The 18,484-nt window shown below is 40.3% G+C and overlaps 1 protein-coding gene across 4 annotated transcripts in view; it reads left to right on the top strand.

The window, feature by feature from the left end:
* The first annotated feature begins 235 nt into the window (after window positions 1-235).
* LOC101748060 overlaps window positions 236-18,484 on the top strand; it is an 89,638-nt gene continuing 71,389 nt past the window's right edge. For all 4 annotated transcript variants that reach the window (XM_040698330.2, XM_040698332.2, XM_040698329.2 and 1 more), the window contains exons 1-11: window positions 236-326; window positions 4,461-4,632; window positions 5,956-6,028; window positions 6,566-6,676; window positions 7,350-7,463; window positions 9,054-9,248; window positions 9,888-10,047; window positions 12,537-12,694; window positions 13,684-13,836; window positions 14,171-14,272; window positions 16,351-16,515. In XM_040698330.2, the coding sequence (XP_040554264.1) occupies window positions 4,496-4,632; window positions 5,956-6,028; window positions 6,566-6,676; window positions 7,350-7,463; window positions 9,054-9,248; window positions 9,888-10,047; window positions 12,537-12,694; window positions 13,684-13,836; window positions 14,171-14,272; window positions 16,351-16,515 (1,368 nt within the window). In that variant the 5' untranslated portion in view covers window positions 236-326; window positions 4,461-4,495. The remainder of the gene's footprint in view (window positions 327-4,460; window positions 4,633-5,955; window positions 6,029-6,565; window positions 6,677-7,349; window positions 7,464-9,053; window positions 9,249-9,887; window positions 10,048-12,536; window positions 12,695-13,683; window positions 13,837-14,170; window positions 14,273-16,350; window positions 16,516-18,484) is intronic.

Below are 18,484 nucleotides of genomic sequence, written 5' to 3'. Positions count from 1 at the left end.
GCCCAAGATGAAAATCATCAGACATTTGAATGAGAGAGAAAAATTACCATTATTTTGCCTCAGTTGCATAAAAATGTGGAGGAGTGAGAGCAAGAAGCACTCCGGGCTTGCATCTGAGGCTGTTGCAGCTCCGGTGGCTTGGTGTTGCTATGGGGAGAGCTGGGCCTGCCCGGGCAGGGAGCCCATCAGCCATCAATAAGCTGTGACCTGGCATTTGTGTTTACTATAGAAACCTGGGGAGAAGGGGCCATTTTGTGCTGGATCTGGAGAAGGAGGCCTGAGCTCTTCCTGCTGTGGAGGGTAGCAGCTGTCGGACAGTCAGCGAGGTATGGGATGGGGTAGTACTTGATGAAAGTACAGTGATGAAGGCATTGAATAGCCAGGCTTCAAATGCACCTGGCTGCCGACAGAGCCAAGAATCTCTTCTCTGTTCCACTTTCTGGGGAGTGAGGGACTGGGGGGAATTGGGAAACTGCTAAAGCTGCTTCTGTCAGCAGCTGGGCAGGGAAGGGCAGGAGGTCAGCACGCGCCTTTATTTTTTGGCACGTTCACAGTTTGAAGCAGTTGTCGACCACATGAGGTAAGTCTTCAAAGTAATCCACAGCAATAAGTGGTGATGTAGAAGCCATGATGATGAAGGGAACCTTGTGCATAAGTGCTGGCACAGCCCAGGTCCCAGGAGGATCAGATCAGTGGGATCTGAACTCTTCTCTTACACTCTAAATAAATGCTGGCTTTGGACTCCATAAACATATATTTGGAGAAAGTGCAGTGGTTAGAGCAGTCTTTTTATAAGAACAGTATGTTTTGGCTTCATAAGTGCTTGCTGTACTCTTTTACAGATCCTTGTTTTGATTTATATCTTGAGCGTTCTTGTTTGCCTTCTCAGATGAAACTGTATATTCCTTTTTGTTTTATAAATGTTTTGAATCTAGCTATAAAGGGTAGCAGATGAAAACACAGTAACCTCCCCAAGAAGATGAATTGGTTTATTAACTCAAAATGCTGTCTCTTTTGTGCTGAGTTACACAGAACTTGTCACAGTGAGAATTATCACTGACAACAGGTTTTGTTGGTATTTTAGTCTGGGCATGTATTTTGTGGCTAGACAGTACAGAAATGAGACAAACGATGAAGGTCAAACAGTATAATTAAAAATACAGAGCAGCAAATTGTATCCAGTAATAATTCACTTTCCTGCTGCTAATGAAATATGCTAGCGCAAATTAATGGCTTGTTGCTTAAGCCTGCTGGAAAGACTTTGTCCCAGTACAAAAGGCATTCAGCCTGAAAATGTGTGCGTAACAATCTTCTAACAGGCAAACGAGAGGTTGGACATAGCTATAAATCCAGCATGTTCTGGGAATAGAAGCTGGCAAAAACACTCCTCGCAAAATATCAGGGCAGGATCTCGCTGGGATTTGGATGGCGGCTAATGTAACAGAGTGCAGATGTTTATGTGGACCGAAAGACGTTCCCAGAATAAGAATATCATACAAACACATGCTGATTTTTACAGCAGAAAAACAAGGAAGTGGGGATAATAAAGCATATGCTCATATTCCTGATGAAGCATTTGTTGTTTTGCTCAACGTGCCGGTACTGGCAAGGCAGCCTCTGCAGGACCTGCAACTCGCTTGGGTCCATGGGTCAGGGCCTGACCAAATGTGAAGACCTTTCCTCTCATTTCTAGGGAACTTGTGTTAACTCTTCAAAAGTCGTGATGACAGAAGTACTGCATAAGTATAGGGCTGCTGACGGGCTGTGGATCCTCTGTGTGACACTGCATGCAAACTTTTGTCCTCCTGTTTTCATGACAGCCTCTCATGCTTTGGCCTAAGTGTGGATCCCCTTTCCAAAACCACTCTCTTGCGTTCCCATGAAGTGTAGTCTCGCTGATCCAAAACCAGGATATCAGGGTCTTACTGCTCTGTGGTTGAAGAGGACATGGAATATTATCAGGCCTTATGGCTTATTGAGTCCTTTCCTTTATTACCATACATCTCCTCACTCTTCAATTTTTTTTTTTCACAGACCTAGAGGGTTATATACAAAACCAAGCAAAGCTATTTGTCCTCTATTCTCATACTTATGAAGTTGTACTTTTCTGATGCTCAAGATATATATATTTTTTGTAAGTGGAGTTTTTTTTGTGTGTCCAGATTTACTATTTTGCCAGAAGTTTTGCTTTATCTGGAGAAGTGGCGATTTATATTCCTACTGCTTCACTTCCTTTAGCCATCTCAACCTTATTTCCATTTTCTGTACCGTAGCCCATTCAGAAAAATCTGAACAAAGTAATTCCCATGAGTTTACAGACATATCTGAATGATCTCCACCTGAACTCTGCTCCCTCCAGAGTGGCTTCCTCCCTCTTGCTTCATTCTTTTTTAATAGCTGTAGGAGTGCCTGCTTTTTGTTTTTGTTAGCAGTGTCTAGTTCAACTGGTATTTTTCTTCAGCTCTAGGCTTCCCAGCACTCTGATTTTTTTCTTTTTCTGCTTTCATTCTCTGCTTATGCTCGATAACTTTATGGTTGGCTGACCACCCTTGCTTACAAACCCTTCCCCTTCCTTTTATTCTGAGTGCAAGTTTTGCTTAGCTTTTTACCACTGATTTAAAGATACTCTACCTTCTCCAGTGTTAAAAAAAGGGATATTTCTTGAATTTGACTTTTGTAATTATATTTATTAATTTCTTAAATTAGTCCTTTTGGATTTTAACACTTGACATACAGGTCTGTTTTTATTTTTGCGTTATAACTCAGGTTATGATCACTTCTCTAACATTTTCACTGCTTACTTAAACAGTCATAACTCTCATTTTGAATCAATGACTGTTTGAAGGCATTTGTAAAGTATGGCAAACTTTATTTTTTAGTACTACTCTAGTAAAAATCTTTATCTTCATTCTTTAAATTAAGTAAATATAATACAAATAAATTCTCTTTAACTTGTGCTGGCTATTCTTAAATATAAATTCACTAAAATACCAGGCTATCCTATCACCTTTACCACAAATTCTGTCTTTCCAAAATATCTCACATCCTACTGTCAAGATATGGTTACTCTTCTGCCTCCTTTATATGTCCTACATTACTAGTTCAGGCTCTCACCTGGTCAACTCTTGTAGTGTTTGTACTGGTTTCTTCCCATCAGTTTTGCCCAGTTTCTTGGCTGGGTTCAGTAAAATCTTGGACTTTGTTTTTTGTCAACAGTAACACTTCCTTCCTTGCTTTTGTCATCCTGTCCCCCGTTGTTTCTTTGTGTCCTCTTTTATCTGAATTTCCTCTTCTCTCACATGTGAAGCCCAGAGATCTGAACTGTCCAGTTCCTTCCCAGGCTTGCTTAGTTTGCAGCTCTTATTATCAGGCCAGTCCAGTGGCAAGAGACAAAATTTACCCTAGGTATTAGGATACCATCAACCAAGGAGGTACAAGGATCAATAAGGTACACCCTACACTTGTGTTCGGCCTCGTGACTGCCTCTTGTGTTTGTTAGATTAGACATCGTAAGTGTGACTAAGATAGCTATTTTATTTTCGGTGGGTTTTTGTTTCTTTGGTTTTTTTTTTTTTTTTTTTTTTTTTTTTTTTAAGAAAAAGGCAGAAACCACATGCCCACATCTGCCAAACAGACTCTGCAGACCTCTGAAAAACAGATGGTAGAGAGCATTGCTCAGAGGCTGGCTACAAGTGAACTTACCTCTTCCTCCCCTTCACACACAAGAAAGAAAATTCAAGTCTTTCTGCAGACTTGTTTCTTCCCTTAAAGAGACAACTCCTTTTTATTCTAATTGATGATGCACTTGACAAGTGAGCAGAATGACTGTAATTCCAGACGTGAAGAGAGCACATATACTTCAGAAATTCTCACAAATCAAGTGATTCTGCATTACAGCTGAGTGACTTTAGTAAAAGTGGATTATTTACAGACAGTGCGGTTGTCAAAAAGTGGCATTTCTTTCAAGTTCTTTACATTCTGGTCAATCTCAAATAATAGTTTTGAGTGAGAGAAATGGGGAGAACAGATTCTGAGTGTCAGTATGCTTTGTTCTGGAAAAAAAAAAATGAAGCAAAAAGTTTCAATTCTTTTCTTGTGAAAGACTTTATTTGAGACTTCAAATTCCATGTTTGATTACCTAAGCTTTCTAGAGTGTCCTTAACAAACTGGATGAAGAAAGGAGGGGATATGATTTGTTAGTGAAATGCAGGGGGATGGGGTTCTTGAAAAATTTTGGCCCAGAATGGTTCCCTCCTGTTTTCCTCAGGCTAGCAATCAAAATGGGAAAAACCCCTTTCACTCTGTTCTGTTCCAGCTATTAAAATTCCTCTCATTAAAGGAAATGCTGAATAATTATCTCCTTAATGAATATTCTATGTGTTGTTTATATATACATTGTATAGGGATATCTGTAGGATTGGGAATTTGTGCTATTTACATGAATGGTTCTCCTGGTCCAGAGTTCACAGGTGATTTATTCTTGAGAAGGACCAACATGGATGAAGTATACCACATCTCTTCTACTGAGAAGGTTCAGCAGTTGGAAAGAGAACTAGCAGCACAGCTGGCAGAGCTGAAGGCACAAATAGAAGACAATGGGGTACTTCAGGGAACACCAAACAGGGCATACAGGTACCAATAGTTTCCTGGGGAATGAGGGAGAGAGTGAGATTGTAGCAATGCGTTGTCCTCTCCTCAATGCAAATGAATGTCCTGTGTCTAAACGTTCATTTTAGAAGCCTGAAGGCCCCCGTGGGAGCCAGGAATAGCAGCTTTTTCATTGTCAGTCTGCCCCAGCGTTGCAGCTGAAGTGGAAGAGAATGTGAAAACATAAACTAAATCCCATTTCATGTCGTGTATCGCAAACAAAACGTTCAATCTCCTTAGCACATCAAGTATTTCCTCCTTATGGTGAAGAGGAAGTAGCTTTAAACACAATGCTGGGATGTCTAAACAGAATGGTTGCAAGTAAGACAGCTGCTCTTGCTCTCCTCAGCCATGATGAGATGTTAGATGTGACAATGCATCCAAGTTTGGCTTCAGGAAAGCTGTAGACCACCTAGAGAATATTTGGAGGAAAACAGAGGTCAAGAAAGTTTGACTAAGACACTTAAGACAAAAAGGAAAGCAGCTGGACTTTTGTCTCCACTCAGTTTTCTCTGGATTATAAATCTTCAGACACGTGGGAGATTTCTGTAAAGATGAGGGAATAAATTTCTGTTTCCACTTATGAATAGAACAAAAATCATGGGCTAAAATTCGAACATTCCAAATAGATTATTAATTAAACACTGATGTCTAGGTGAGGAGGTTGCTCCATTCATAAGTAGAAGACTTTAAGAACAAGACAGATGAACACCTGTAAGCAATAAATATGCTTTTCCTGCCTTAAAGCAGTGGGAGTGCTGGGTGATCACAAAATCCCCCCACAGCCCAACATTGTTGTGGTTCTAAACTGTTGCATCACCTGAGTTTTTAATGGTCCAGTTTTCATCTGTGTTTTTAATTTACAGGCAATCATTTTTATTCATTTAAACAAAACTTTTGCAGTGTATACTTGCTGTAAGTATGTAGATGCGTGAGAATTAGAATCCAGTTTTCCTCCAGAGTTTTTCACAGCTCCCTGTCATGCAGGCATTTCAGGAAGGAAGCTGGCTAAATGATCAAGGATGATTGTCAGGGACCTCTGCTACATAGCTGTGGGCTGTCATATGTGCCCAGAGAACTGACAAGCATCCAGATGGATTATTAAAAGACTTTGACTCAAAAATAAATAAATAAAAATTAAAAAAATATCTTCTAATTAATCAAATCATACTGTTTGAATGTAAGTTATTATACCATTAAGCTTTTTTTACTGTTGATCTTGCCATTTGAGTTGTGTTGGGCCTGACCAGTATTTGCTTTCCACCGGTTTGCACATAACATCTTGCTGAACCATTTTTTCCCTTGCAGTTCTGTTCCAATTCCAAAAGATGCAACTTATTTCAGAAAAGAAAGAGAGAGAATACTGAAGAAAGTCTTACAGGTAGGTAGCTAAAGCCTACACTAGCTTAAAAAAATCTCTTTGCTCTTAGAATCATAGAACTGTTTGAGTTGGAAGGGACCTTTAAAGGCCATACAGTCCAACCCCCCTGTAATGAACAGGGACACCCACAGCTAGATCTGGGTGCTCAGAGCCCCATCCAGCCTGGCACTGAATGTAGCCAAAGACGGGGCATCTGCCACCTCTCTGAGCAACCTGTTTCAGTGCCACACCACCCATTTTGTAAAAAACTTCTTTCTTATATCCAACTCAAATCTCCCTTCTTTTAGTTTGAAGCCATCTCCCCTTGTCTTATCACAATAGACCCTGCTAAAGAGTCTGTCCCCTTCCTTCTTATAGCCCTTTACCAAGTAGTAACTGGAAGTTCAAATTGCAGAAATTGATACGTTTTGTGAAATGAAGAGCAGCCTGAGCCTGTAGCTGTTGTTTATGTGATAAAGCCTAATAAAAGACTGCTCTTTATTTAACACGATTTCTTTTCAATGGCCTGTCTTTCTGCTCACCACTCGCCGTTCGCAGGTGGCGGAAGCGAAGCCCCTTGTTATTCAGGCTGATATCATGCAGAGGGAGTTAGAGAGCTGCTGGAGAAGGGAGCACACGGCAGCAAGCTTGCCGCTGCTGCTGCACCAGGTGAGTTGGTACTCGCTGCACAGCTTGGGGAGGGGTCCCCCAGCCCTGCAGGCTGCACTGTGATGTTAAATGGGAATGGTGTGCAGCTCCTGCCTAAAAACAGGCACGAAAGCGTTAGTACTTGCTGTATAAAACACTTCCTTCTCTGATGGGAAAAATGCTGTTCTTTGCTTCTTTAAAGAATGGGAATCTCAGCCAAATCAGATGGGCTGGAGCAATGTTCTTGTGTTCCGCTGATGCTTTTGCTCTGTTTTGTTACACCTCTGTTGTGGGTTATTTTTATTCCCATTTTTAAAATAGAGAAATAAAGCTCAAATTGTTACGTCCAATGGATGGAATTCTGCCATCTTCCTTAAGTGCTTTCTTCATTCCCATGATAATACTTCTTCTTTTTCCCTTCCCTTCCCTTCCCTTCCCTTCCCTTCCCTTCCCTTCCCTTCCCTTTTTTCCTTCTCACCGAGACACCTACTTCACAGTATAAATGTATACAATATTTACATTATGAATAATAAATATAAAAGCACAGCTTTTTCTTGACCAATTACCTATTCTTCTGGTGTTGCTCTCTGATGCCAGTGATGATCTATGAACTGCTTAAGTTTCCTGTGATGCTAAACAGATGATTTTTTTTTACTAACATGTGGTACATTGGTTATTTTTTATTTTAATCAAGTTTTTTACAGACAGAATCACTCAGCTAGTCCAGAGTAAGTATTTGCACATGCTCAGATGGAAGAGATTTTGTACGCACAGCAGTGTTATTGAGCAGCTTTATCCTCTCTATCAGGTAGGATCCCAAACCCCTACATCTAACGCATTCAGTAGCCGTTCATAGAAAAACAGTATTTTTCACTGCTAACAAGAGTTAACAATGCCTTTCTTTTCATCCAAATGAAAAGCTACTAACATTAAGGATAATGCATAAAACTTGGACATCTTTAGATTTTGTGTCTGTTACAGCAGCATCCATAGCACAGATTAATATGGTTTCAAGCACTGCAACACTTATCTGGAATATTACTCCCACCCCTCCTTCCACCTGATAGTACATAGTGCAATTATATATATATATTAGGCCTTTAACTCTATTTAACTCAAGGTGTTATGGTTTAATGAACAAATGTGAGCACCTGTAGCCAAGCAGCATCTCCAGTCCAGTTCAGGAAGATGGAAGGTTTTAACTTTTTATCTCTACTTTTATTGCTCTTACTTGTTGTAAAAGCAGTCTTTTTTTTCTTTTCTTTTTTAAAATTCAGTATCTTCAATATTCCAGAATAAGCAGCTTTTTCTGCAAATAAACTCAGTTCTCTTACAGTTGGATAGGTTTTTTCCTCTTCAGACATGAATAAATGTCAAGCAGAATAATTTACATAACTGTCTTGCCACTATTCTTTAGAGTTGTAATTCACACTTGTCAATTGAATCTTCTATTAAATCATACATTTGTCTGCACTGTCAGTAAATGTATTTTCTATTGGATATGGTTGTGTCAGCATTTTCAGTAAAACTTTCACTCTTTAGGTGGTTTGAGCTTTCTAGAGATCATAATCACAGGGGATCATGGTGGTAGAGCTTGATAACGAAGACAATAAAGAGATTGACCACTTTCCCACATGAGCTTAGTGCCAAGAAACAGAACTGCCACTTGCTGTTAGGGAAATGTGTGAGCTGAGGCCAGGAGAGAGAGAAAGTTGATTCTCTGATGCAAGCAGGGAAGTGGCAAATAGCTGTGTGTGTGATTATCTAGGCTCTGTGCTGTTAACACTACCATGGTAACTCATGCCATTATTGATAGTTCAATAAAAGGCAAAATGTTGAGTGGAAAGTGGCCAAAGTGCATTTTCAGTTCCTGGCCAGTTCCAGTTTGACTCTAATCAGCATAGATGAGCATCTAGATGAGTGGTTCCCTAGTGGGAAGTTTTCTAACAATGTCAGCAATATGTGCTTTTAAAAAACTCCACATTTGCTCAGTCTTTTAAAGGAGCAAATTAAGGGAACTGGGAATTTGTATTTGAAAAGTCTTCAGGTATCACCTTCTCTGGTACTACTTGAAGAGTCTGGCCTATTTAAGACATGAAAAGATCACTACACGTTGTTCACCATTATTATTAATCTGTCTGCATTCACACTGATGTCTGATTATTCTCTCAGCTGTCTGCTCGTGGTCAGCATTAGACGCTCAGAAAAATTCACTATTTAAACTGAAATTCACTTAACTCCTTTGGAAATATAATTCTTCGGCATTTAGGATAGAGATAAACCTTTGAGGCCACTCTCAAACTGAGATTCCTTAAAGAATGCAATGACCTTCTAGCTATTAAGAGAAGAAGATGCATGTGTGCAAAAATGATAGCGTCTCTTCTGTATACCTAAACAGAAGCAAGTTAGTCACATCATGGATGAATACAATGACGCAGTTCAGAGGGCTGCAAGGCTTTCAGTGGCAAGAGAGAACTTCCTGTCAGGAAAGAAAAATCCAATGAGTTTAGTGACACAGGAAGACCTGATGATTTACACCCAATGGTTAGTGTGCCACCTACATTCTCTGAAGGGCATTCACTGTTTTCTCCAGGTAAGATGAGCATTTTGAACAGTAAAGCGTAATTATGCAGCATTCAAACCTTAGTAAACGAAGAAAGATAGAACTCAATGCAAAATCTCAGGGTTTGCTGGTACTAAGCCACACTGCATACATTTGACTTTCGATTCTTTTAGCACATTGATTTTGCTGGAAAGGCAATGTAAATTCAGCTTTGTCATCATTACAAGTGAAATAATGAGTTCCCTGGCTGCAGGGTAGACAGTGTTGGGCTGCGTGGATTTAAGGAGATCTAGAATGAGGAGAAGAAAACTTGATTTTTTTTTCCATACTTGTTACTGTGGTGATGTTTTGATAGAGCAGAATGTTATGAAAGGGTTGAGTCATCTTGATGAATAGTCTGTAGATTTGAGGATTATTTGCTTAAGCATCACCCTTTGAAGACAAATATGAACACATCCTTATTTTATATAGTTGCTTTAATATTTTTATTACATGAATGCTATAAGTCATCGACAGTGACTGAACTTCTAGATTTATATAAAATAAATAACTAAGATTTGGGTTTTTTTTTCCCTTTCTTGTGCTTAACTTTATTATTTATTTTGCAACTGAATAATTGTATGGCTTCTAACCGACTGATAATAACAACAAATATGTTTTTAACTCCAGGTTCTCCAGCATTTGCCTGTTTCTCACAAACTGAGTGTGGTTGATGAGAGGTGTCCTGATGTGATCCAAGACAAATGGGACAAGTTAAGGAGTGCCTTTGACAGAAATGCAGATGTTTTTAATACTGATGTGTTTTGCTGTTCAACATTTTTAAGAAATGGTGAGAAATGATCAGCTTTCCTTTAGAAATCCTAGGGATAATGCATTTGTTTATGTATTCTCTTCAGGACTGATCAGCAGTACAAATGTGGGAAACGCTGAATGCTGTCTTTGGGTTGTATGCTTGAGAAATGTGGACTGTGGCTTCTACAGTCAGCAAGAATCCTGGAAACCTGGTGTCCAAATTCCAAGGGATGCAGCCTTGAATCTGTGGCAGTCACCCCTCTGGCCTTGCTGTGCACTGGGCTGCAGAAATAAGCAGTTTAGAATACTTGTGGGATCGGCACAATGGAGAATTCAGGATGTTGTCCTGATTATGCCAAACCCTGAAACTCACCCTTCTAACTTTCTGCAAAATTATTATTCAAAATATTTCAGTGGGTGGCTGGTTTCTGGAGAAACTAAAACAAGAAGAGAAATGTTGTTTCAAGACACATAATGAAGTATCTCCAGAAAAATCTCCTTGTGGTTAGTTTCAAGTTCCGTTTCCTTTTGGAGGAAGGGAGGGAGTGATACTGCTTGTATGGGGTTATCCATGCAAACAGTACTTAAGGCAGCATTCCTGTTACAGAGTATTTGAATCCAATGATTAATTCTGTGCTTTTACAGAGCGGGAATGATGTTGCACTGTAGGATCTCATGGGATGGACTCTGGGAAAATGCAGCCCCTGCTTCTTTCCTGGGGATGTGGCACACTGTTTGCCTCCTTGAACTCGCAAAGTGGGCTGACCAGGGTGGAGGAACAAAGAGGGGCTGTGACTTGCCCTCCCCCTTCCCTCTGTCCACTGTAAACTTCTGCTGCAGAATGTGGGCCTGTAGGTCTGCAAGGGCCTAGGAGTGGCACCCGAGGGAGAGCAATGTTGTAGGGGATGTGATTGAGCATAACACTAAGGAAAATGTACATTTACCTGTGAAGGATAAGGGGCCTTCAGCCCTTAGTTGTCTTACTAAGGTCTAACTGGTCTTGCTGGTGCTGCCCTCTTTCACACCTTAGCCCCAGAGTGGTCCCAGGTATGGTCCAGCTCTGCCTCAGGAGTACAGTGGCATCAGGGTTAAGGCACAGAGAGAGGCAAGCAGTGTTTCTTTCATGAATGGCCTATGAGAGGGAGACACAAGGAAAGGGCAGACCTCCAGTGTATACGGTTCTTCTGCACCATTAATTATGCTGAGGAACAGACAGTTATTGTTATTTAAACTGCAACTCAGAAGTGACTTAGCTCATTTTGATCTTCAGTATCTAGTTATCTAATATTTGAGGTACAGTATCATATTACATCATAAGCTTCATTCATCTCCTATCTAGATCTGAGCTTCATAGATGAAACATCAGAATGATTAAACAAGACATGAAAAGCAAAGATGAAGTGAAGATGGAACAAAAGAGCAGATGGCCCTTTATTGCTGAAACAATGAGATTATAAATTAGATTACTTGTAGTTCCACTAAACCCCAAGAGTTTCGATGAACTTTAGCAAAGAGTAGCTTTCCTATGCGTATCTTTGTGCGTATCAGCAGTACACATCAGTATTGGGTAAAGGAGAATGAACTGGCACTTTTTTGGACTTTCAAAAGTATTTGGAAAAAAAATAGCAGATAAAATGCTACTGTTTGTTTTGGCTTGGTGTAAGATGGAAACCAAGGAATTTGAACAGTGGTCACCTTTCTGTGGAGAAAGATGGTGGCACAAGGCAAATGGTAAGATTCTGCGTTTAAACAGCCAACAATCAATCCATCAAACAAACAGAAAAAAAAAACCAAAACAGTGTTAAACATTCTTTTCAAAGAGCTGAATAAAGATCTTCATGATAAGATGACAAAACTTACAGGAACACAGTAGTTTTGGCTGTTCAAGAATGAAGGAATACTGATATCCTCCAAGGCCTGAGCAAGCCCGAGGCAAGGTTAAGTAGGAGAAAATATTTCAGTTTTTCTAAAAATGAGTGCTATGTTGCAGGCAGACTCTTCAACACGTATCCTAAGCTACTCAATCATCCCTAGTACACCCTTGTTACAGAAGTTTTTGATAGCAGCATCATGCCAGTATTAGGTACTGGAGGAGTGATAACCCTAAAATAGTAATGTACTTGAAGTTCTTATGGCGTGATCTGGGAGGTGTGTGTGAGAGAGAAGAATGCTGTATACCCCTGAGCTATTACTCTTTGTTCAAGCAACCGGATCTGTTAATTGGCATCCTTTCAAGGCATGCTTTCTTCCAAGGGCTGAGGAGGTGCCCTGATCTGCAAAAGCTGTTAGACCTTAAGGGTCTTGTGGAAGGCCCTTTCCTAAAAGTAAAACTAAAATCCATACAAGCGTAGATTGTTTTTCATTCTCTCTCCTTCTGCTTATTTCTGCTTCTGGATAAAAAAATGAAATTTCTGGAAAAAAAAATTACATCATTGTGTGGATACAAAGAAAGAGGCGCTGATAGTACTGCTTTCAGTTGTGTTGCTTGAAATGTTGACGTTCTCCAGCTGATTATGGTTATTGCAGAATCTTGCCACAAGGACACTGGATTCAGTCTGCCCTGCCACAGCACTGAAACCAAGGAGCTGAAAGCCCAGCTCCAGCTTCTGCTGGCTCATTTTGATATTGACTACAACCTTAAAGACCTCAAGGACCCAGCTGATGAGATGGAGCTCTTTTATTTGGTAACCGAAATGTGCTTTTTGATATTTAAAAACAGAAGGAAAGAAAAAATCTTTAAAAGTATGGAAGAATGTTCCATTTATGATAAGCCAATGTTCTGTGTTATGGAAAAAAAACTTGTGGGAACTTTGGATCTTGATAGAAAGCGGCAGAGAGGCCCAGATTACTCCCATTAGGCTATAGCAAACACCAACAATTTTGCAGAGTTTATACTTCGTGTTATTGCTTGGGTCTGTACCTTTGCTCTCCCAGCTCAAACTTGTGCCTTTTGTATGTTTTTCTTAAGTTTTTCTGCCCCTGTGTTGTGCATCCCAGCACTGCAGTATTTCCACTAGAGGTCGGTTGCTGCACACCATCACACAGGCGTGCAGTGAGCAGCTCCTCAGTTCAGTGGTTAACAGCAGGAAAATACTGTTTTTTGTCCATTCCACCAACCACAAGGCAAAATCTCGAAACCTCCGTGTTTTGTCCAGTGCTCAAGACAGATGTATGGCTATGAGACAATAAATAACACTGTTTTTAAATACTTGCCTTGCCTTACAAACTGTGACCTGTAGTAGTGCTGGTGGTATAGGCTTGGTTACGTAAACCAGTCTGTAAGTCTGACATGAACACAGCATTTGAAATAACGTAGAATATCTTCACTGTAGGCCAGCAGTGGCTTATTAATTTTTGAGCAGGCTTTTCAAAGAACCTCCTACTTTTGGCCAGTGCTATTCCTAACAGAGCTGATGACAGTAGATTTACCATTGACTGAAAGACGGCATGAGTTGTTGAAAATCTGGTCTTCTTTTTAGATGCTCCAGAGTTAGCTGCAGGGAGTTTTATTATGTCTGATGGAAAGGGAAAAAACACAGGACCAAACTGTCTCCTTTGTCACTTTACTGCTTCAGTTATTTATTTCAGCTGATAACATGCAGTATTATTTTTTATAGAATTTAATATCCTGCTTGTGAAGTTTATTTTGCTATCATCTCCTTTTATGCTTCAGGTTGTCCAAAAATTTAGGAGCATCTTTTGCAAACAACAGACAATGAGAACATTTCCAGTTTATGACACAGAGATTTCTAGATCAGAGAACTGGGGCATGTCAGGTCCAACCAGGGCTTTGAAGAAGAGAGCCAACTGGATCCCTTTCATAAAGGTAACTGTGAGTAACTCTCCTTTTTCAGCTGTCATAGTAAAAAGTCCTAATCAGTCTTCAGGATGTACCAAGATGTATTTCAACAACTAAATTCTATAATGTTTCTTTTGATGAACAGTGATAATTTTTGAACAAATCAGTTCTTAAGTACCTGCAGTACTTCTGCATATTAGTACAGTGAAGAAAGAGCTCCTATTCACATCTGTTAAAAAAAAAAAAGTAAAAGTGAATGTATTGCACTTTCCTTTCTAAATATTGCTTCTCTAAACGAAAAAAAACATGGAGTGATATTCATACATTTTGTGGTTACTTTGGTTACTTTTCTACCAAACAGATTAAGCCTAAAGTAGATCCCTGGCAGCAAAAACTTCTGATAAAAATGAAACAATGGAAAAAAGTGGATAAGATGCTGGACATTCATTCAAAATTTGTAGAGGTAAAATAACTTGTTATTTCAAGATATTTTAACTTATTTATTCACTTCCAAGAAACTGAAACGTCTATCAGAAGGCTGCCTCAGGTTTATGTATCATTTGTATATGCCTGAATACACTGAAGACCCATTACTAAGGTGCTTGCTGTAGAGAGATTTTTTTCTTTCTCAGTTCAGTGGTTTCCAAAGGCAACTTGAACACTTGCATAAATATTCAAAAGCTCTGAAGTTCACCCAAGTCAGGTTAAAATCAGCCCTGGAATTTATGTGTCAAAGGTGTTAAAAGGAATTGCTCAGAACGTGCTTTCTTTTTTGTGACCAAGGTTCAAGCCTGTGGTCAGAAGACAAGTAGAGATACTGCACTTGTGAGGCACAAGTCTAAAATTTGGTAGAGCACAGGACAAAATGCAGGTGGTGATGGAACAGTCAGGTGTACTGCAGTCTTATCACATTTTTTATGTGAAATTTTAGAGGATCTGACATCCTCATCTGTAAAACAGGTATAACAGTAGCTCCCCACCTCTGAAAGGATGAGGAGAATTAATACACCTAAGATGGTCAATTACTTCTATAGGACAAGGTCTGTATAAATTTCTTAAGAACACAAAACTGATCTGGTAATCACACGGTGAGTTTGCTGGCTCTCATTTCCCTGGTGAGTCTGAAGCACCACAAACAGCAAAGACACCTCATAGTTCAGCTTCCAATTTTACATAGGAACTAGAAAATAAAGCCCTTCTGAAGATATGAAGCAACCATGCCACTACATGCTCTCCTCTCACAGCAGCCATAATCCTGCCAATTGCAAAGTACTTGGTGAGGTGTGCCTTTTTCCCTGAGTACACAGGTGATACCAGGTACACCAGAGCAGTGTAAGCCATGCTTTCAGTCCACATGAGGCTGTTCTAGCCCTGAAATGTCACCATGCTTCTTGGTTTGCTTTTGCTGCCTTCTTCAGGGGCTGCATGGGGATTGTGGGTGGCGCAGGGTGAAATTGGGAAATGGGTGTCAAAAAAACTACCAAAACAACATGAAAACAGCCAGTAAGAGGCAGAAGCAAGCAGGCTTGGCTCAGCAGGGTTTTGCTACCTCTGTGCTGGAGCATGTGGGAACGGTGTCTTCTCTGCTGCCCAGCCACTGTGTGCTGGACATCCTTTGCTTAAGATCTCATCACTGTCCTGCATTCTCTTTAGCTACTTGCTTTGTCCACACCTGAAGCTGACATCAGCGCAAGTAAGCCAAATGGCTACTGATAGTGCTCTGTATGTATTTGGTTTTCCTGGTTCCCGTTTGACATTCAGTATTTACTTTCAGTGTTCTCTCATGAAGCATCTGAGAGAGATTTGTGCTTTTTATTTTAATATGCAGTTCAAAAACTGAAATTGCCTTTAAAATATGTCAGTTAATAGAATGGTTTTCATTTTGATGATACTCTCTTAAGAAATAAAAAGAATAGGTATTTACTGTAGCCTTTCTTTCTTTTTTTTTTTTTTTTAATTTAGGACTGAAATAATCTTTCTTTTATGATCCCTGTTTTCATACCCTTTAACCACGCCAGATATTTCACAAAGAAACCATTCTTTCATACCTTGCCACAGCATATCATTTCTCTGGAAAACTTGGGCAAAAGCCATCATCGCCACTAAAAAAAAGTAATAAGAGCTTCGCAGCTCACTGAGACAATGAAAAATCATTGTCCTTGCCTTTTCCATGTGGCTTACCCTGAAAATGCTGTATTTTTAGGTTTGGTCAATGAATATGTGTTTCTCCTTAAGGATGAGGAGTAACAGCAAAGGAGAGAGAAATTACCTAGGAGTCCCACCCCTCCGTAAAACTCAGTTAAAGAAAAGTGATTCTATATCCTTTACTATCTGGCGCCTTCTTTCCATATGCTAGGACAGACAAGTCTATCCCTGTACCTTTACCTTAGAGAGTGAGCAGCAGACAATTTTCCAAAATTAGGAGAAGCAGTACTGGTCGATGCTCACTGGGTGCTCTGAATTGCCCCTGACTTGCTGATGGTTTGCTGACTTGTTTGCCTTGTGAATCTTTCCTCCGTATTTGATGTGGTTTGTAACAAGGTCTCAGACATGGAGAGGGTGATGGAGGGTCTCCAGGATCATGCAGCAGCCGTGCTCAAACCACATCCTTTGCAGTCAGGTTCTGCCACTTGTTCTCATGCCTCAGGACAGCAGAACTACGATCACATCTGGAAGGAAGTCTACGCCTTCACTGAGCGTCACCAGGTACTTGGAAGAGGAAATGATGAGTAATAGTCAATTGATGTGTCTAGAAAGCATTTTTTAGTTCTGACAGAGGGCTCAACTAACTGATATCAGAGTCCCCCTTTTTCAAAATTCAGTCTCCTGCTCTTTTTGCTAAGACAGGGCCCTCCCATCGACAGTGTACATTGTGTCCAAACCATGCACAGGCTATCCCTCTGCCCTGGAACTCGCTTGTGGCTGCACAGCAGTTGCTGGAGGCTGTCCAGCAGCTGAACACCTGTGGATCTGACAGAGATCTCTGCTTTCTGCAGAGACCTGTTCTCACACCTGCGTGGAAGCAAGTTCCTCTTCTCAAGGGGGAAGTGGAAATAGTGGGCATGGCCTTAAGAAGCTTCAGCCGCTGCAAGAGCAGAAGCTATGAGAGATCTTAAGTTTCAGAGAGAGGAAACAAAAACCCACCAAGTGGCTTGACAGAGTAGTGAAGGAGAAGTAGGACCAACCTGCCTCTCTGGTATCTGGGGAATTTGTAACATTGCATACACAGCATGCTCAAGCTCTGTGACAAGTCTGCTGAACCTGAAAGCATTCTTTTGATGAAGATGGACTTTGATTACCTATTTCTTTGTCACCCTCCTTATTCAGACGTCATTCACAGCTGCTGCTTTAAGAAACACAAAAGCATTATGTGCAGAACTTCTAAATCTCAGAAGTTCCCGTATCTGCAGTCAGATGCTTCGTTTGGCTTGCCATGCTGTTGTCAGGCTGCCTGCACCAGTGGGCCTTGTTGGCAAGTTAAGAGAGTGCTGATGAATCTCCTTGCACCGCTCTTCTTTTATTTCATTATTATTTTTATTATTATTTTTTAAAGAGGACAGGTCTCAGCTGCTGGAGCTGGATGCAGCCCCAGTGTCACAGGGGAGGTCATAGAATCATAGAATGGCCTGGGCTGAAAAGGACCACAGTCATCATCGAGTTTCAACCCCCTTGGCATGTGCAGGGTCGCCAATCACTAGACCAGGCTGCCCAGAGCCACACCCAGGTCCCTCAATCCTGCTGAAGGCCAGGCTCAGGCAGGGCAGTGAGTGATACAAGAGCAGGGGAAAAGCAGCAGAGGCAGAAAGATATCCCTTCATACCTCTCTCTGGCTGATGAATCTGCTCCAAGACTGATCCCAATTCTGTTTAAAAATAAACCCACATATTTTTGTCAGGAAAAGCTCCCACATGTAAAAACATGCAATTCTTCTTACCTCAGACTGACTTAAAGCCAGGATACAGGAAGTATTTGGTTACTTAATGAAAACTTCATGAAAGGAAAAAAAAAAAAGTCATTGCACTGTACGTCTCCTGTCAAGTGATTCCACAGCTGGGCTGGGAGAGATCTTTTGCCTTTTGCAAGAGACATGACTGACCTCAGCAGCATTAGGTTAATTAAAAGCCTAATTTTGAAACTTGTCTTGTCCCAGTGGCATAGCAGTGCTAAACTTAGATCTTCCACAAGAGAAGCATTACTCAAGTATCAGTGTTTTTAAAATAAAAATTTAGCTGTTACCCAAAAAAGTGACATCGGTCATTTCACTCATTTTCAGACTGCATTTTCTGTAATATTTTAGTGTGAAAATTTTAAGTGGACTTGCTTAATAATTGTTTAAATAATTATAGTAATATTTAATAGAGATGAACAATCAGTACTGTTGATTAACAAAACTATACTTTAATTCTATCTGACCTCACATTATTTTAAATAATAGAGATGGAAGGTCTTAGTTTTTCTAGCATTTAGGCAATTAGACATTCTTTAGCATCAGCAAGAACAGGACAAGAGAGGACCACTTGGAAGAGAGGTAAAAACAGGAAAATCAGCTAACAGATAATGTATCATTGCAAGGATTACACAAAAGAACTTTGTATGAGTGTTTTGTATAAGTGTTTGACAGTTTCTTATGATTTGTTTGGCTTGAAGGAATTTCTGAGGGCTACATACCTGTGTC

This window comes from Gallus gallus, chromosome 3, assembly GCF_016699485.2.
Source record: "Gallus gallus isolate bGalGal1 chromosome 3, bGalGal1.mat.broiler.GRCg7b, whole genome shotgun sequence".
NCBI lineage: Eukaryota > Metazoa > Chordata > Aves > Galliformes > Phasianidae > Gallus > Gallus gallus.
The sequence above is the reverse complement of the archived record's forward strand: the minus strand, read 5'-3'. Positions and strand labels throughout refer to the sequence as shown.